Genomic DNA, 21,435 nt, shown 5'->3' with positions numbered 1-21,435 from the left:
GAGATCTTGATCCATTGTTACAGTATCCATGATTATAAAATGAATCATGATAGACTACCTTAGTCTCGGACCAAGTCAGAGATCATGATTCTATGTTACATTAAGATCAAGGTGAACATCTGATAGACAATAGCCAGTTGTTGTCTCGGAATGTGTCGGAAATCAGATGTCTAACATCCTTCTAGGATATATGTGTTTATGAGCATTGATAAAATAACTTGGATCATCATGTTGTGAGACAGCCATATCCTCCCTTGCTAAGAAGAAGTGTTGAAATTATAGCATAAATTGGATATCTCGTCAAACATTTGATTATGACTAAAGATATGTGTTGCAGACTAATATATGAATACATATATCTATATGTAGATCTTCATATATATACATGCAATCATATACTACTCTGCTTGACTGTCTCATTATTTTGATCTGGTTATACTGATGAACCGATTATCTATTATGTTATGCATGCAACCATGGCACTTGATCTCATCGTTGATTAGACTGTTATCAACGATGGTCAAATATAATTCAAGATCATTGATTGTGATCGATTGTACTTACTTTGGTATCGGCAATCTGATCTAATATTGTGTTTGTGTAAACATGATTACTTAAAGTCATCCATTGTATGGACATGGCCTTACAGGCCCAAAGGGCACGTAGAGTCATTTCTATACAATCGGACATGACTCTTTCCAAGATATATTTATTGAAAGATAAAATTGATAGAAACACATAAATACAACAAATGTTATTACCCTCGATTTGATACATCTGTAGTCGCTTGTTACATACAATTAAGATCAACATCATTTAACTTTGAGATCAGGAAAACATATACATATATATCTCTACATAAAAAATCCAAGTTCCTTTAACAAAACATTTGTATAAACAATTCATGATATTTCATAACAGTTTTCGTAACTCTTTGAGTGTGCCTTATCTTACCTTAGAGGCATATGGAAGATGCCCCTATATATGTATTGCATCTCCTTCCAAATTGAATTTAAGTAGTGAAGGAATAATCATAACAATATGCAACAAATAACTCAGGCCCTTATGCATGTTTTATACAAACAAACTTATGTAAACAAGATAGTGAATTTGAAGCTAGTCTCTCTGGCTCTATCTATGTTATCAATGTTTCTTTCAGATTTCCAAATTAGAATTTCAGAGCCTTATAATATAACAAAAAATGGAAAAGGAAATGTAGAAAGAATGCACGACTTGGTAGAGTTATTATCACCCTCAAGTGCTAGTGAAAATTGGATTACCTGATATGGCTCCTTGCCTGTAGATTCTAGCAATCTGCGGTACCAATAAATTGTAGCTAAGGAACAAAGGCTGTTATGTATGTAATCACAGATATGAACCCATGACAATGTAGGTGCAATTGCAGAAGAGAACAATTGTAATAAGGAATGCAATCTCAAGTATGAATTTCAACATCGTATGTGCAAATCACAAAAGAGGACAAATGTAATATGGAGTGCTATCACAAATAAGGTGTACGACACTATGAATGAAATCTGCAGATGGAAAATGGAATCGCCAAAATAGCAAGTGCGAATCTAATCACTGATATAGAGCGAAATTGCTGGTATAAATGCAGCCGCATAGAAAGAGATTGTCTTCTTGTTTCAAGATCATGCTTGGTTACGAGCAAAATAAGGAAAGGTGACAACATCATAAGTTACGTTCAAGAGCCATTAAAAGGCCGACACGACATATGGCTGATTCAACCATAACAAATAGGCCGCATATATATACATAATATTATAAGCATATGTATCTTGTCTATATGTCATATTTTAAGTAGGTGTATACGTTCATGTACATCTTATTTGAATTTAGACATATATACATATATATGTATGTACATGTACAAGTACATGTAGGTGCCATGGTATCGTTATATTAAGACATGTTTGACACTACAGGAAGTTTCAAGATCATACCAATTTACAAAGGTAACAATTTGTTCTTAGTTTGATTTTATGCTTAGTCATTTCTTTTATTTTTTAATTATATATATTGACTCGATTAGCTCATGGTGATCACTTGGTATACCCTTGCTTGCCTAGTGCGATTTTCCCTTGACCAAGGTGGTTTAGGACCCATACTTGTTAGCTTAATGGTAGGTGGTGCACTCATACCCTTTTCTTTTCTGGCAATGCTTTCCCTCCCTTTGTTACCTTCTTGCAAAAGAAGTTTAGCATGGTAATAACATACTTCCCAAATCATTTTAATGAAATCAAATATCCATGTCAACTAACTATTTCCAATTCGTATGACATAATGATTAACCAATATTTCTTATTCCCATGAAATCATAACGAATAATTAGTACTTCAGTTTCACATGAAACCATAATACGAATAGCTGATTTTCACTAATCAACTCAAGTTTTCACCAATTGAGCAAAATAAGGGATGTAACACCCTAATTGTTGTTGCCGTTGTTGTAGAAGAAACTGGTGTATGTGCAACTGACCTTTGCTAAGTTGTAGATGTAGAACATTGTCTTCAATGAATCATGAACCTTAGAGACAATAACAAGAGTGTAGGACTAGAAACAAAGGAAAACACGCACATGAGGAATCGTCAAACTCAAAAGCATGAATAAAAATTCTTAATCCTAACACAAGAAATTGAGACAAAAATTAAGCAAACAAGCAAACTCCCTCAATTGACAATTCTGTCCTTTCTTGCTTCTCCAAATCAGTGGAGGTAGCTCCCATATTGACACAATGAAAGCAAGGTAATGATATGATAGCAAGAAGATTTGAAAGGTGATGGTTAGTTTTGGATTGAAAGTTTGATCTCAATTAATAGTATTTGGAGACCAAAATGCAGATTTGGAAAGAGATTGTGTTAATTAGAAGAATGTCGTATTTATGAAAAATTGAGTTCACAAATTGGAATGCACAAGCAATACACAAATTAGTGGAAATGTGGAAGGGGAAAGATGGAGGCAAATTGATGGAAAAATTGAAGGCCAAATTAGTGGAGAAATGAATGGGGAAAGATGTAAGAAATCATGAAGCATTATTATAGGGATTGGAAGCACAATAGAGGGGAAGGTTAATTTGAATTTGAAAATTCATATATTCCCACCAAAATGTAAATTAGAAAAATATGAATATAGAAAGATCCATAAATAATGCAAATTAGTCAATTAATTAATATAAACTAATTAATTGTGAAGACATATCAAGAGGGAGAACAAATAAAGTCAATTTATTTATTCAATTAGGAATTAGGGATAGACTATGGTTTATTCATCCCCGGAGGACAAATTAGCAGATCCATGACCAAAATGATGATGATGTGAAATAGGTCTGATTTTGATGTTTTTGATGAGGGTTTGATTAGGCATTGAGGGACTTGACATTGCTCGAGATTGATTTGAAAGCATTTTGAAATGGTTCAATAGGTTAAAACCTAGAGAGGTAGGCATATTTCACGTGCTATACACCTGTAGAGAAAGTCAATAGTGGTCCGAATACCCTTACCACTACCGGTATGTAGTAGCACGTGCCCCAAGCAAGCCTTCCTTTAATGTTCTCATGCCTGTCCTCGAATTGCCAGATAGGTTCCCAATGAGTAATATAGAGCGTGGCGGATGTGATGTTGAAACGATTAGGTTTAACGAGAAATGTTTTTGAAATGCTTGACATGTCCAAATAACTAAAAGTTGGTTTTGAGCATTTTGATAATGATTTTGAACATGATCAAGTTGTTCAAGATTATGATGCAAGATAAGAGAATGTTAGTAAGAAACCAAATAGAAAATGACACAATAGAAGACATGTTAACAAGGGGACACACGTGTGAACCATTTTTTGGGTGTCTATATTTTGCCCCTATTTGATACAATATAATTTTGAGCATTGTGTCAAAGAAAAATAAAAGATCATGCCCCAGTGAATTGAAAGAAGGGAGGTAGGATGCCCCCCTCAAAAAATTGGGCAAGAAAATTACTCGAGGACAATTTTTCCGAAAAGAGAAGATAATTAAAAAAGGAGTGATGGAGGAAAATATTAGTAAAAAGAAGAAAGTAGACCAAGAAGAGTTAGTAATGATGAACTTTCATAAGTACAATTTATGTCATGAGAGCTTTATTTTAATATGGCTAAATGGATGCAACGTGTTGTGGCATAGAGAGGCAAAGCCATAATGCAATCCCTTTGCATTAAAACAAATACATTGCAAACAAGGATTGTTTTCCATCTATCTTGAAGCATGTGACATACATGTCCCAAAATGTTTTGAAAAACACCCCCCAAGCAGAAGACAAAAAAAAAAAAAAATCAATAAAAGATAAAGACTCATTGTACCAAGTAAGCCAACAACCATTCTGATCTTATTGTTAAAGTTGATAATTTGTGTTTATGCTTTTGATAATGATCAATGTATCTGGGTTCAGGAAAGACACATCCTGTATAAGCCAAATGACAGTTTGATAAAGGATTTTGATGTTTGTTTGATTGATTGATAAGTTTGATCAGATTGATTGCTAACATGATTGGATAGTTTGTCTATTGATGCATGATTTCATTAAGCACAACTTTTAAATGTTTTTAGAATGGGTCTCCTATGATGTTCATCAATCGCAAGGGACAATGTATTGCTGACATGAAAAGTGATTATGTACATGTTTATTGCTGATTTTGATGATTTGTATTTTTTATTTTTTAAAATATTAGATTTTTTTAGCATTGATGTTTTTCCCGGATGTTTTACAAATTTTTATGGCTTTTTTCACAATTGTATATAATTTTTATTGATTTTCTTAGGACATTTTCTGATTTTTAGTGATTTTTTTAGGACATTATATAATTTTTAGGGATTATTTTTCAATGACATAGGGAATTTTTATTTCTTTTGTTAGATTCGTATTCAAGTTTTTAGTTGTTTTTTCAAGTTCATATATGATGTTTTTGGACTTTCTTTAGGATCATATGTGTGATTTGTTTTGGATTATTTCAAGATCATATATGTGATTTGTTAGAATCTTTTTAGATCTTCATGTATTGTTCTTTTTTTTTTTTTTTGGATTTTTTAGGATCTTTAAAGTAGCAAGGGTATTATGGATGGATGAATGGAAAATTAGATGGATGAAGGATAAAGGTCATTGAGATTGTCTTTGAGGTTTCTTGGGTCATTGAGGACTATCCGTAGAATGGGAGGACATGTTCTATGCAAGTTGAAGGACTGGATATGACAATGATAGGCTAACAAAACTCTGGGCATTGGATGACATGTGATGCATGGAGATGGACATGCCAAGCGGTTTGTGAGAAAACATATATTGCATTTTATGTCGTATTTTTATCAAGACCGAGATAGGATTATGATTGGAAAATGATAGGATATGAATGAAATAAGCAAGACCAATAATGGATAAGGGAATATGGTATGAGATTATGATAAGATAGGCAAATATGGACAAAAGCAATGGGGATAAAATAAAGCAAATAGGACATGAGATGCTTCTAGGGAGATTTGTATCCTTGTCAAGATCAAAGTTGTTTAAAAGGGGATATGGATGCTGATAGGATAAGGTATGTGAGGGACATGATACAATGAAAGAAATGAAATTGGTATGATAGGATAAAATGGGTGAAACCTCTCCTTGGTAAGGAATATGAGAAGTTCATAGACTACACATGATGCCTGTTTGCTAGGTTTTCATCAGGGTACTTGCCCAAAGTTCTTGTTTGCCAGGTTTTCACTAGACAAAGTTATTTCTCTTTATTCTTTTTTTTTGTGCCGAGATGTCTATTTGCCAGGTTTTCATCAAGGCAACCATGTTTTTCTTTTTGTTTTAATTTTTTTTCCTTTTGTCTTTGACTTTTTGACACTTTTTGAAAGATAATAGACCCATGACATAGACATAGGACTCAAGTGCCTTATTCTTTGAATAGTTCTCTTTAAAGGTATGCAATAATGGATCATGACTATGATAATTTTCTCAAAGACAATGGTACAATAATGACAAAGGGAAATGATATGGATTTAGGCAAGGGATTGGATAGGTTTGATGAAAGGGTAGAAAGTAGGTGTTGGATGATGGAGGGAACGGAAGAAGGATTGCTTTTAAGTGGGTGGAGTTGAATGCAAGAACAACGTTGGCACACACCTTGAGGGATGATGGAATGATGGAGGAAAAGGAGATTTTGGTTTTGACTGAGGAAGGGATGTAGTTTTTGGGACACAAGGACCCAAAATGGATTTATGAGGTGGAAGGATTTTGGATGGGTGAGAGATTCTCTAAGATGTGTGCCTTTGCTCACCTACATATGGAAAAGTGTAAGTGGATTGTGAATTGGTGGATGGAGGAATATATGAACATAAAATGGAGGGATGGGATGAAGGAGGAGGTATAAATTTGGATTTTGGTTTGGAAGGGATACCAATGTCATGAGAGTGAGCTTTAGGATTGAGTTCGTGACCTTTAGAATTTTCTCTAAAATGAAGGATTTTGACATACTTCGTTCTTTAATGTTGAACACTTAGACTCGATAATGGTTTTGACAAGTGGGGTACTTGCTACTAGACACCAGTCCATTTTAAGGTGGAATTGATATGAAAGAACTAATAGGGCCATGAAGTGGACTAGACTCAATAAAACTAGAGAAACCCATTTGAAGTGTAAGGATTTCATGAACATCTTGCATAAATGTGTTTAAACCATTAGGAGGGGTTGGAGGAATAATGGGGTCTTTGTAATGAAATAGGAGTGGTGAGAGGATCATCTAGAAGGATATGGTGTTGTGGAGGATTTGGAGGATCAAGACAAAGGCATGAAGGGTTGAAGGGCTCTTGAAGATGATCTAGAGGGATGGAAGGATCTTGTGGGATCCTTTGATCTTGACTTAGAATTGGATCATTAGGAAAAATGGAAGGGTGATCTTGATCTTGCTTAGGAAGTGAAAGTTCAAGGGGAAAGGGATCATTTTGTATACGAGTAATGGAGTCATCATGAGGCTTCAGAGGAATGGGATCTTGGTCAAAAATTGGATGGAATTGGTTATTGTTAGATCTTAATCTTGGATTATTTTAGGACTCACTTTTGCACTCTTTAATGTTGAAGATATATCTTCAGTCAAATATATCTTCAGTCAAATTGTAAGACTGATTGAGATATATATATATATATTATTAAATATAATATAATATAATATAATATAATAATAATAATAATGATTACTCTCAAATATGTCAAGATTTGTACTTGATCGTATATCCTCATATCAGTGAGTAATAACAACCTTGTTTTTTGAGCAGTTAAGTTAGTAATATCTAACGGGCATTTTGATTGGATACACTGACGCAATCATCGTGCCACCAACCTCCTTGACCAATCATGGGTTTCACTGTTAGCATTGCCTTGCACTAGTTTGGTAGTTTATTTAACATTCCCTTACACCATCGGGCGTGAATGGAAACAATGATCGGCATTAGTTAAGGATAAAGAAAGGCACCGATTGGGTAGTCTCCACATAGGCAGGTAGAGTCATGTCTCTACATGGATATGACTTGTGATATACTTATATATGTGCCTTGATATTGCTGACTTGGAAATCATCAATCCAGAAGCAATGAAAAGTGCAATCAGTGATATCTGAAATATTATTTCTCAAATCTTCTTCTTCAAACATACATATATATACGTTGAGATTATATTGGAGATAGTATTGTAGTATAAGAATAATCTCTGAAATATTTGAATTGTTTTTCGTTAACTTATCTTGATTATTCTCTAATTCGTTTCCTTAACATTTAAATCGTCCTCTTGACATGGGGTATGAATTTCGATATGTATAGGAAGTTCTAAAAAGGGATTAATGTTTAGACATGAAGGAGATGGACTATGAATTGGATTCTCTTGAATGGGATCACTTGAAGATGGAGAACATAATGGCAGTAGCTCTATCATTTGGGAATCATGAAAGGGACTAGCTTGAAATTCTTCTATGGATAGCCCTTAGGGGGTTCCATCATTGGAAGTGCAACTTGAGGGTGATGGAGGAAAATTAACGTGTGCAGCTTTGGGGGATGAAGGACTAGAGGGAGACATGAATTTTTCTTGAAAGTAAATTTCTTGAGTGGAAATAGGTGTGATATTGCTATTAGGATTCAACTGTGTAATTTTGAGTCAAACTCATTGATCCTTGTTTCATGAGTAGTGATTTTTACAAATCCATCTCTCATGAGTTTAAATGGAACACTTGGCACTCATTGGATCTAGGTGATGCTCACAGAGGTGAAGCACTTAGAATTCTTAGGATGTCACGCATCCTAGTACTACTCCAACTTGAGCGTGCTTAACTACGGAGTTTCCTCCATGGTTAAATCCACTTTGCTTGCAACCCCATTTGCAAAACCTTTATTAAGTGCATTCAAGCTAGAGTTGTACTAGGATGGGTGACCTCTCGGGAAGTCCTGATGCTTAGATCTAGTGAGTGCAAAGTGTTCCATTTATTCTCATGAGAGATGGATTTGTATGAATCACTACTCATGAAACATGGGTCAATGTGTTTGACTCAAAATTACATAGAGAAATCTTGATAGCAATATCACAATTTGACTTGTTGTGCAAATTATCTCCTACCTATAAGGAAATAGGTGTCTCATGCATGTGATTGTTTTAGGATGGGCCTTCACTAGTCATGGGTAAATTATTATTTTCATCCCCTTCATATATAGGATCCAATTTTTGAAGGAAATTTTTAGAAGCTTTTGATTTGAATATTTGTTGCTTGGTTGATCTTGTTGGTGATCTTTATCAATAGTTTCATGTTATACAAATTTGTTGGGTTAATATGTTCCTCAAAAGGTTTCTCAATGATCGCGCTTGGTTGATGTCCAGAAGTTGACATGTTTGAGTTTGTGTTTATTTGAGATGACTCAGTTTGTGAATTTGTGGAAATAAAATGTTGCTCATTAACATACAATGTTTTTGAAGGTAAAATTATTTGTGATCTTGGTGTTGATGGAATTGTTGGCATAAGAGGTTGCACAAATATTTGAGGATCACTTGATTGAATTGGAATGACGATTGTTGCAAAATTAGGTGGTGTTGCAAGTTGAATTATGCCATGCCTTGGTTGAAAGTTCTGATTTTGAACTTGGTTGAATGATTGCTTCAGAACTCTATTACATGCCATTTGATTTGATGAAGAATGTTTTGGAATAGGATTAAATAGATCATGATCTAGGACTTGGTTGAAAAAGGTTTGCTCTTGAATATGATTGGATTGGTTCAAATTTTCATTTGTCTCATTTAGTTGTGTGATAAGCTTTGGTATGTTTGATTTTTCAATAAGAGATTGTATGCCAATTTCACCAAAACTTTCTTTTGGGCATTTAACAAGTTTGGACATGTACATCTGATTTCTTTCAACAATTTCTATTTGTATTTCCACCCTTTTCACTTCTTTATCTAGTTTTGCTTGTAGTTTTTAGATCAAGCATGTGGGGGATTTATGTGATTGATTATGAGATTTTGAGGGTGTCATTTGTTTGAGTCAGAAGGGGTAAAATATCATGTGAGGTGTATATCATGTTTTAGTCAAAACTTTGTCTTGGGGTAAAAAGGTGTTTTTGAATCATTAATGGTGTTTGGGCAAAAGCTTGTTGGTGCAAATGTATGTCTTGTATTGGGTTAAACAATGTCAGTGTGTTCTCTTCACTTGAAACATACATGGGTTGGTATGACTCTAGTTGCCTTGTTGGAGTTGGAGACCTTTTAATAATTGACATGATAACTATATGCAATTTGTGTTTTTCTAGATTTTTTGAGTATGAAATGAAAATGTGAGGTATGAAATACTAACGCAAAAGTTGTTTTTTGGATTTTGACTTTAAGATATGCAAATGAAGCTAAGTTATGCAAATATAAATGTTTTTGAACTTTTTTTAATGCAGCTAAGGATATGAAAAATGACAATATTTTTGGAATTTTTGAGTTTAAGGATATGCAAAATGGAGTATGCAAATGTTATGTAAGGGTATGAAAATGTTTGGTTTGAAAATGCAACTAAGGGTATGAAAATGTTGTATGCAAATGTTAATGCAAGATTTGTTTTGGATTTTTGAAATTCAGCATATGCAAGGTATGAAATGCAACATGTTTTTATGATGGAGGGTGAATGTTTCTTATGACTTACGCTCCTCTAACTTTCTTCTTCAGAATTCTAACTCCTAAACTATTTGCTATTCTACTCGTACTCCTATGGATGGAAGATTAGCAAATGGACTGGGATCGAACCTAATCAAAGTTAACCAGTGGCTCCACCTCCATAGATGCAATGATTCAAAGGAAAAATAAACTAGTTTGCCACACAAGGCTTCCCAACAAGCCGCTAGGATGCTAGTGGTCTAGTATTGATCCCTATCAAACTTCTACCAATGCTACCATGCAACTATTCATCTACTTTACTCCTACTTAGCAACTTGAAATGCAATCAACTTTAACAACTTGAAAGGAAATTTTACTCTAACTGTTTGGAAGTAAAAACCATGCAATAATACCAAAGGCTCTTAATCACCATGCAAGTCACAACAATGAGAAAGAAATAGGGAATTTTGGCATTATCGTTGCAACAATTTTCTCCGACCATTACAAATGAGAGCAAATGGCCTTATATAGAGGCTGAAATGTACAACTGACGGTAGAGATAAAGAGGCAAAACCGACGATACAGATTGAATCCTAGAAACCTTAATTAGGGTTGCCACCCCATCGGCCAATTAGAAGATGCCACCTCGTCAATGGACCAATGAAAAAAGTGTAAAAGAGGCAACCAATAAGAAGGCAACAAAATGGTGGCCAATCAGAATTAGACACTTGTCCTATTCAGAAAAAAGAGAAATTGCCACTTGGGCTTACATCAAATGATCTTCTAATATAACTCTCCCTTTTTCTTTCATTCTTTTAGCTAAGGCAATGAGCCTAGCTAGCCTTTCGTTGACTTCTTCCAAGGAAGGACAAGGTGTATGCTTTATCTTGAGCTCTGTTGATTTCATCATGCTACTTGCTGCTTGTAGTGTCTTTTCACGATCTTTCTCATATTCTTTTGCAAATCCAATAAAAGCATTTAGGGAGGAAAGGGTGTTCAGATGTTTCTTCTTGATAGCAACCTTTCCTAACTCATCCAATCTTGATCCAAGTCTTTTCTCATTGATAACCTCTTCTCTGATGTCTTCAAAATCAAGCACCAACCCGACGTTGCTCATCATGGTTGAAATGGAAGTGTCGACGCTTGGGCTGTGTTGTGCAACTTCATTCTGTATATCCTCAAGTGTTTTTAATCTGGTAGTCAAGGCAACAAACCAAGACTCAATCGTACCCAATCCTCTGTAATCAACCAACTTGGCCCTCTCCAAATATGCCTTTGGTAGCCCAATGAACGCCTGTAGCCTAGGAATAGCTAAATCTTTGATGGGAAGGAAATCCTTCCACTCTTCTTCAAATAATCTGAACTTGTTTCTAACAGTCACTAATGATAAGAATGTCGAGTTGAAGGAAGGCAACAAATTTCGCCCATCTTGGATTGTATCACGGATCCAACCCTTGACTTCATGTAGCTGAGTTGATATCTCTTCTAGGGTGTTCCTACTATCTTGAGGAAGGGCTGCGTGGTGCAACTGTTGGATAGGTTGGCAATCTCTCCAATATTTGTTCTCAACCTCCAACTTTATGATCCTTTCATTTGCCTTCTTCAACCTTTCTCTAATTGAAGCTATACCCTCTTGGACCTCTTCACATTCCATATCATCTGTGTTCCTTCCCAAGTTGTGTTCCACTATCTCATATTCTTGGGCTGCAATCTCATCCACTGCCTTATTGATGGTTGGTATAGCAATCTAAACCTTCCAGTGACCATCCTTGTCGCTCTTGATTACCTTTGCCACTGTTTTTGCCATTTGTTTTTGGTTCTCGTTATCATCCTTTTCTATTAATCCTTGGATGTCTTCCACCATTCGGGCAGTTGCTACCTCGCCTCTTGGCATAAGCATGTCTGAACCATAGTGGTGCGGTGCATCTCCCTAAATTTGGATTTGGTTTGACTAACAAAGCATCACCAACAGCCTCGGGTGCCTGACTTATTTCCTCTATGTCAATCGGCCCATCTTCTTTTCCACTAGTTACTACCATATCATCTCCTAGTTGGTTTTCGAGAGGGGAGTACTCGGTGCTCTCACTGTAACCACTTGATTCTGAATTAGAGCTCACTTCTACCACGGCCCCTATATCACTTGAATTGAGCAACCTCCAAAGCCCTTTTCTTGCTTCTAACTGATTCTTGTTGCAGGCTACTTCCTTCACCCTTCTGTCCGACTGATTCTACTGGACCTTCTTTTGGCTTCATCTTCTCATAGGTAAGGGGAATCCTTTGTCTTTGTAGCTTCCTTAATCTTTCATTATACCATGACTCGGTATGCAAATCAACTGCCCTTGTGACTGCTTCCAAGGAAGGATCTTGATGGTCATCCCAATCTATTAGATTCAACTTTGTTCCTTCTACTGTATCATAATCCCCTCTCAACACATTACCATCATCTTCCAATTGATCGGGAATATCAAGGCCTCTCCATTTGATATCTCTCATCATGTTCACCGACAATCTTGAGAAAGCTAGCTTTCTCACATGGAAGTCATCCTTGGCATTGGCCCAAAAGTCCTCTATAGTGGTAACATGCTTAAATACATTTCCATGAGATACCTTGATAAGACCATTAGGATCGAATCCTTGCCTTGCTTTGTACCACCCTAGATGATACCATTCCAATTCCTTCTCCGCAGCTGCAAAAGTGGCCCGATTGAGAAGGTAATCCTTGTTTTACATTCGTTTCTCATTATTCTATCATAGTGCTCAAGTTGCCTAGCCAATTCCATCAAAACTACCTTGTCGGGTGGGTATCTTAGAAGCCTCTTAGGACAAACTGTGCTTCCTGCAACTCTAATGTAGGTGAATTGTGGAAATTGAATGAACCAACTCCCATACTTCTTTATCTTTGCTTCTACTTCCAATGAGAGTCTCTTAGCAGGTGTCCCTTATAATACCCTTACTGTCTTCATGGAAAAGGTGTCACAAAACATCTTGTAATCCTTGTTGTTGTGCAAATGAAGCTGTGGATAGCATTCATGCACCAAATATTTCCCTTGGCCAGTGCCAACTTCTCCTAAGGCCTTGAGTTCCAGACTCTTATACAATCTAGCAATTAGATAAAACAGATAGGATCCCATGTAGAATTGCTTTTGGTTTTGTACGGTTCTAAGTTGCAACTCTAGGTTTTCACTTATGATCCTAGCCCAATCAAATCTTCTTTTTCCTTTTCAATTTCATCAATAAAGAAGTACATCCAGTTTTCAAATTGCGTACCTTGAGCTAGGCCTATGATTCGGTTGAGAAGCACAATTAGATCTCCGTATTTTGATTTGAAGTCTGCCACTGTAAGCTTTGATGACTTGGTTATGCCCTTCTTTCCCTCGTGTAGCCAATCCTGCTTTAGATGTGTGAAATAGGCCTCCTGGTTATCCTGAAATGATTTAGCTGCCTGATCCATCATCACTACTGTCATGCTCTTGTATTGGGGAATGTTAAATGCTTCTTCAATCGCTTGTCTGCCAATATTGGCCAACACCCTCTTCCCTTCATCAAAAATGATGGATTTACTGATCATATCAAATTTGGATGCGCATTCCATAACCAATTCTGGATAGGGCAATGTAGGAGGAAAAGTTGTTGCATGTACAATTCTGCTTCTGTATATCTTTTTTGCCAAGTGGGATTGTCCTTCCTTTAGTCTGTCCTTTACCTCTAGCATGTTTATTGTACCGACATTGGTATCAGTTATTCGCCTCATGTTCGAGAAGAAAGTTGTTTTGGGCATCATATCCTCTTTGTCTTAGTGTTTGTTCCCTTAGGATTCTTGCTTGCACTAACATCTACCATCTCATCAACCTATGATAGGATGGTTGAGTGATGGATAATGAATGCAAGAAGAACCAAGGGAGACAATATCTAGACAAGAACGAAAGAAGGAAATCAGCTTAAAGACCCTTTTCAAATCTAAATGATTTAAAGTTACTTTTACCAATAGCCGGATCTTTTTTTTTTAAAATTTAGGAGCAGACTTAAAAAATTTCAAATCCCTTGCAAATCTTGAGGCTCTAGCTGGTAAAATTCAGAATTTAGTGCTCTCGGAATTGTCCACCATTTGCCCCAAAATCAGACCTTTGATCACAATCACCACCTTCAAATAAAATCGCCCAAATTAGGGCAGAAATCGCAGCTCCTTGCAAAAAGATCAGACCTTGCAAAATCGCCTAGCAATGGAAAGTTTCAGATCTGCCCTAGAGAAGACGCGATGCATGAGAATTTTGCCCTAAAAAATCACCAAAATGAAGGGTGCCTAAGTATGATGGATCTTGCTGCCTTTGGGTACTGAAAATTGCCAAGAAAAAGTGCAGATCTGCCCTCTAAAAAATCGCCAAATATGGGGGAGCAGCTCCAAATTATCTTTAAAAACTTGCCAACATAATGCCCATCTACTCTAGCTGAAAGGAAAAAAATTCGCCCAAAGGATGCCAATCTGCCTTAGGAAAAATGCCAAAGAAGAGAAAAAAATCTGCACTTAGCCAAATCGCCTATGCACCAAAGAGGAGTGAGGAATGAAGAAATGAGGGGAAAGAGTTTCCTCTTATACCCCACTTGCCTCTCCCTCCTAGCTGGCCGATTGGGACCTTGGGAGTAAGAAAATATTAATTAGAACACCAACATTGGCCCTCAGTTAAATGCTTAGCCAAAGATTAACTTTGCCAAGATGAAATTTATTTTTTTAAATTGCCAATTAGACCAAAATTGCAAAAAGAAAGTAAATAATGCTTTGGAGATGTTAAATATTTCCATTTAATGATGATTTAGTAATTAATGTCATTAAAATTGGATTTTGGCTAGCCAAAAGCCATTTTTCAATATTAAATTACCAATTTCATCAAAGGCTTAAAAATTTTCAGGACAATTTTAATCCATTAAAGCCAATTTTTGCAATATAATTCAAATCGATTTTGCTAAACAATTTTAGTTTTTTGATGAAAATAAAATCATCTCTAGAGTCTAAAATCGATTTTGCAATTTGACCTCATCTTTACAAAATTAATTTTCTCACCAAAGAAAAAATTCAAGATTTTCCAAAAAACTCAAATCTAACAAAATTTTACTTTTTTGAAAATTATTCAAGTTCATACAATTACATCCAAATTATCAAACAAATCGTCTAAGTACAAAATTTACAATTTTATTCTGCCAAGTGTTGCTCTTTGAAATTTTGCTCGGCCTAAGAATGAAATTGGTTGTTTTGGAAAATCAAGTTGGAAGTGGGTGAAAATAAATTTAACCTTTTCTCCCCCCTGGCCCTGAAGGTGTCCAAGACTTAAAATTTTCAAAAAAAAAAAATCAATTTTTTTGGACAATTCAAATTTTTTTTGCCAAGGCGATTAAAATGAAGCGGGGTCCCCAAAGTTTTGGGGCGATGGTGTGAGAACCTCACAACACTGTTAAGCTTGAAATTTAAAATTGTAATTTGCAAGAAATTATAATCAACAATTGTAATGATGGGCTATTCCATACATTTCTATTAGATAGTTTTTCTAATTCCTAGGCTTGCTGTTTAATGCAACTCTTCACGTGTTGTTTGGGCGTTTTATTTAGTTCTGATTTTTGATTTTGGGTTGATAACTTTGTACATCTTATTCAGGACCCATGAATTGTAGAAATGAATATCATATGAACAAAATGGACTTCAATTGAAAATTCTGTATTTTATATTTGTCTTTTTAAGTTAAATTTTAAAAATTTGTTTAGTTTTTAACTTTTTTTGAATTTCATTCAAATATGAAATTTCATTTATTTTAATATCCATTCTCCCAGGTGCACCAAAATCTTTGATTTTTTGTTGGCCCTAAAACCTGTCTTCCCATCATTAACACTCAGAGAAACACCAGAATTTTTTCATGGTTCTTTTATGGTAATTTATTTGTTGCTAACCCTTGTACGCTGTTGCATAGTTATGATGGATAAATTTTGTGAAAAGGCCTTCTAAATGTATCTGCTGAATTATTATCATAAATGATTGGTTGTGAAGTTTCGATTTGCTGAAGGTTTTTGATCACAAGTCCTGCCTAAGTTGTTTTTTAAATGATTTTGTATTTTCAGTCAAACAGATCATTACTTATTTGGATATCACTATAATTTTATTAATTCTGACCTTTCGAGTCTCCTTTAAGGCCCTCTTCAAGGAAATTACAATATCAGTATTCCTTATTTTTTGTGTTAGGAAACATGGTAATCTGAGAGCTAGATAAAATGTTGTTTAAGTTTGTGAGGTGTCCTGATCTCATCTTGATGGTTTTATTGTCTGCAGTACTTTTTAAATCCAAAAATGGCAAGAGAACCCGTCCCTGCACAGTTGGAGTTGATAGCAGAGCAAATCCTTGTTCCTTTATGTCGGATATTTCATCATCTTGTACAGGTGATGGAAAATGCTTGCTTAGATGTCAGACCCACTATATTTTGGAATAGCAAGAAAAGTCTGATTGTTTAATTGCATTCTACCGAATATACTCAATATAATAATTTCCTGGTCATCTACAAGAGCAATGAAGATCATTTTTGCACTTTGATTTGTCCTTCCACAGGCAGAGCAATTGAGAGACACGAGTATTGATTTCTTGGAGAAGGAACATGTTCTACTTATTTGTTGCAAGTGCTTTCATTTGGCTGTAAGTGACATCTCCTTTTGTTTTTGGTTGATAATTTCAAGCTGGCGATTGGCGTGAATGTGTAAATTTATTGTATGGCAAACCTCTGATTTTTCCCAGAATTTCAGAACTTCAGCTGGAGTCTATAATTGATATTGATAATAAATGATGTTTGTTATATAATGCCGAGTCTCTGATTGCCTTATAAACATATTCCTGTTAGGAATAACGTTGAAATGTTTTAAGGAAAATTGTTTTGTTTGATGGTGGAGGGTGTTGTAGGAACTTCAGAACACTGGTCCATGGCAAACATTTCATTTTTGGGCAACAAGAAGTTTAGTTGGGATCTAGAATTGGTGCTGATAATCAGCAAAGTTTCGTATGGAACACCGAGCATTTCACCTGTTATTATTCTACTGGACACGATGAGAGTAAAAGCTCCAGATAAGTCTCAAAGAAATAATACACATTTATCATGATCTTAACCCCTTTTTGGACTGAAATCCATTTTGTTTCTTCTGAGTGAGTCTTTAGAATGTTCTTCAAATGATGAAACTAAATTTCATTTGAAGACTCCAAAGTAAATTTTTGAGTCGGACAGATCTTGGCCATTTTAGCTCAATAGTCTTTACAGATTCTAACCTGCACATATAGATTAGCGTCTTTCTCCTTTGCATCAAGAACAGTGGTCAATTTCCAAGGAAGTTGGCTACTTTGTAGTTTGTTCTACAATCCTGCCATGATCTCACAACAGTTGGCGCTTAAACAATTGATAGCTTATAGCCATAGAATGCAGCTCATAGTGTATGTGGTAACCAGGTTCTGTACTGCAGTATAAGTTTGTGTCCTATAGATGGTTCATAGAGTCTAAAGAGAAACTGAACAACAAAAATGTAAAATGTAAATTCGGTAGAATCAAGAGAATTACCACAAAATTTTATATAACCAGGTGCTGTCCATCATTGGACGTTAATAAATTTTTTAAATGAGAATGCATCTGACAAAATATGATCATCCAAAAGTTTTTATTTTGACACAAATATCTCTCACCGCATTCCAGCATCTCACCTTTTAAAAATAATATAAGTTAAATTTTTGTCTGAATACATAAAAAAAAAATGCATCATGTCTGAGAGTGTTTGCAGAATATGTACATAATATGTTTTCCCTATATGAATAACTGGATTACATACTGAAAATATATGGGACTCATCCATCTGAAGAAGCCTGAATATTATCAAAGGAAAATTCATGTTATACAAAAGAAATGAAGTCTGCAGATGCAAACCAAAACCTCATGAGAGATGCTTCTGCATTAGCTGAAAGTAGCTTCCAGCTTTGCAAGAATGAAGGGTCTCCGTGGTCCACTGTGAACTTTCAAGTGCAGATTCTCATTTTACAGCTTGCAAACACAAGCACTCTGCTTCTGACTTCTTTCCATGGTGTTTTGAACGTCTGTAATTGGCTTTCGCCATTGCGGATTCCCTTTTTGATATGGTCAAAATATCAGTAGAAACCAGCTGACTCATTTATTCTTTCTGAACTGTTCTATCCTGTCCATCCAATCAATCTACCAGAGCTAAAGCTTTGCTTCCTCATAAAATTTTGTTGGGACATTTTCAATTGAAACTGGATATGGGGCCTCAGTCTGCTAGATGATCAAATTTTGACATTTTGTTAAGTTTCTTTCTGATATTAGTGTGCTTGTTTTCTGAAGCCATTGCTGCAACCTGATAGTGCGAGCAACAAAAGGATTTTTAGAAGAACAATGTGCAATCTTATGCCTGAATTGACTGCAATGAAAGCATTGAAAATGCAGAGTTTCAAAACATCTGAATCGGGTTTTGCACCTTCTGAGATAATACAATTTTGACAGTGTGTATGGTAGGCTTATTAGATAAATCAATTATATGTGTAAGCCTATTACCTGTAGACACATGGAGACATGTGGCCAGCCAAAATGAAACTGTTCCTGTCCATGAAATGTTTCGGCGAGGCAGGGATGCGATTAGACAGGGCGTTCACATTTTGACAAAAGGAAGAGGTTGAATATTTGAAATTTTCTTTATTATAAGTATAGAAAATGCACAGTTCCATTGTGTTTGCACAGTTACCTTTTTCATTTTGCAAGCCTTATATGAAGATTTGAAATTTACTATATATTAATAGCCGTACCCTGCCTCCCCTAAAATGGCTCCCTCCTGGTCCCATCTATGAAATGTGTCTCCCAGTCCATTCTCTAACCCATCTCTGAAATGCCTTTTGACCGGAGTATGTCAAGCATTATGCAAGCCGTCACAAATTTCTGCTGTAAACCATTTCAAGCTTCACCTAATCTGATGAAATTGCCAACTTTACTTGTCAACTGAATCAGAAGTGGGTATGTCCAGCATTTAGGCTTTGGCACATTTTCTACAAAGACAGCATTAAACATGATTACCGACTCCTCAAAAAACTTGAAACAGCGAGCAAATGTTTTCCATCAAACAACAAAATTCCTATTTGAAATGAGTGGCAATTTATTAACAATGCATGACGAGACCTCTGTTGTTTTTCAGAGCATTGTGCCTGTTTTTATTTTTCTTCTAAAATAGAGGTCACAGTTTTATATTTGCACCTATCATCTCAATCCAAGAAAAGGGTGTCATCCCAACGATGGATTGTAGAAAGAAAATCAGGATCTTTCCCATGTGGGCATCCACCAAGGATTGTCATTAAATGTTCCAATCTCAAAGATCTGGCATATATGCTGATAAGCTTGTCAATATTGAATACCAGAACACCATTGTTCCTATCTGCAGGCTTTATTTCAAATTGTTCCTATCCAACACCTCAACTTTCACTACACCTGTCAGGCATAGGGAGGCAACTCACATTATTATTTTGTCATCCGTGTCAAATAATTTGGCTGACGTGCTGATGGAAAGATGTCCCTTATGGATGAACATTTGTGTCAACCGTGATAGCTCTTGTAGTTTCAGGTCATCATCACACTTTCAAGGTGATGGAACCCTAAGTTTTACAATTTAGGGCTTCCATTTGAGCATGTTCTCTAATCCTTTTATTGTACAACTGATGTTATATCTCGCATATCTATTTTGGGACAAAGGTTTAATGATCTTTGTTAATGACTGGTCAAGATAAGTATTCCCCCATATTTCAAGGTCCTAATATTATAGTCTTGATTTTCACATGAATCATTGTTTTATAGGACAAGTCTAGAAATGTCACCATTACTCTTGACATTCCAGTTATGCTTCTTATTCTACTTAACATATTCTTGTTCTTATCTTGTAGATAATAATTCTAGGAATCCATATTGTATCTTATTGATCATTGCGAAGACTAAGTGCTTGAAACAAAATGTCATAAAGTTGAAATAGAGGCATGAAGATGAATACACCATTATGAACAGAGGAGGATCATATGAAGCAAATGTTTCTAGAATCGTTAGAAATGTTTAATTTTCCCAGTGAAAGTGAATTCGATTCCACGAATGGATTTATGAGTTAGTTGTCATGTTTCGGCATAATTTCTTCATCATTGGATAACGTGGCTGCTATTTCCTATTTTTCTAAAAGATGAGATGTGGAGACCATATAACATTTTTTTTGTGGTGTGGGGCTTTCAAGCAAGGAGTTGGAGTAAACCTTTGTTTATTTGGAACAATGAATATTGATGCCTCCAATATGCTCCAATCTAATTGATGTGGAAAATTGCCATGTTAAATTCTTTTGGATATTATTTGAGCAGATGTTTCCAAAACCGTGCATGACTATTTTGACACGTCATGTAATGCCGTCTCTTTCATTGGTAATATCTTCTATGAAGGTATGAAGTCTAGTTGATGTTGTTTTTATTATTCTTGTATACTTGGAGGTACAGGTGTTTATATGACTGTGCAGGTGGTATGGCCATTAAAATTTTGAATAATGTGACATTGGTTTTTGTGTCTGCTCATGAGTTTCAGTCTTATGCGTTATAATTTTTATTTCGGTATCCTTTTTTTGATCAATACATTTGAATTTAGAGAAGGTATATTCGTAGTTTTTGTATCTGAGGATCAGTTGGTGATTGTTCGTGATCCACAGATTTTGATCCCTTGTCATGAATAGGAGGAGCGATGGGTGTCATATCACCATTTTAAGAAAATTAGATAATACAATGTTATTAAATAAATAATGATAGTAAATTTATATTAAAACTAATACTAAAATATAATACTATGAAATAATAATTATTTAATCTATATTATAAATGAAATAATATTTTGTATGATACTTATGAAAAAAATAATGAAATTTCAATGAGTAAATAAAGAAATAAAATTAAATACAAGAGACAATATTGTAGAAAGTATGTTAATTTCTAAATAGAATTTAATAATAAATAATAATAAACACAAATAAGTAAGTAAATAAATAATATAACATAGAATATTATAAATTAGCTAAATCTAATGAAAAGCCTGATGGAACCCAAATTTTCACAAAATTTGATTCCTAAGCACAATGGAAAAGACAGAATTTTCAGATCTTACCCATCTCATATATTCAAATAATATGCCATGGTTAGGATAATGTGGAGAAGAAAGTTGGTTCGTATGTACATTTCTTTTAAAACTATACCACTATATCAGTGGTTTATCACAAAG

The 21,435-nt window shown here is 35.2% G+C and overlaps 1 protein-coding gene across 1 annotated transcript in view; it reads left to right on the top strand.

The window, feature by feature from the left end:
• The window catches only part of LOC149552477 (ARM repeat superfamily protein), a 224,926-nt gene that overhangs the window by 43,644 nt on the left and 159,847 nt on the right, over window positions 1-21,435 (top strand). Inside the window, exons 4-5 of the mRNA XM_089788059.1 lie at window positions 16,445-16,552; window positions 16,719-16,802. Of these exons, the coding sequence (XP_089644185.1) occupies window positions 16,445-16,552; window positions 16,719-16,802 (192 nt within the window). The remainder of the gene's footprint in view (window positions 1-16,444; window positions 16,553-16,718; window positions 16,803-21,435) is intronic.

This window comes from Cupressus sempervirens, chromosome 6 (assembly GCF_028749045.1).
Source record: "Cupressus sempervirens isolate cs-2001-9-10 chromosome 6, ASM2874904v1, whole genome shotgun sequence".
Lineage (NCBI taxonomy): Eukaryota > Viridiplantae > Streptophyta > Pinopsida > Cupressales > Cupressaceae > Cupressus > Cupressus sempervirens.
The sequence above is the reverse complement of the archived record's forward strand: the minus strand, read 5'-3'. Positions and strand labels throughout refer to the sequence as shown.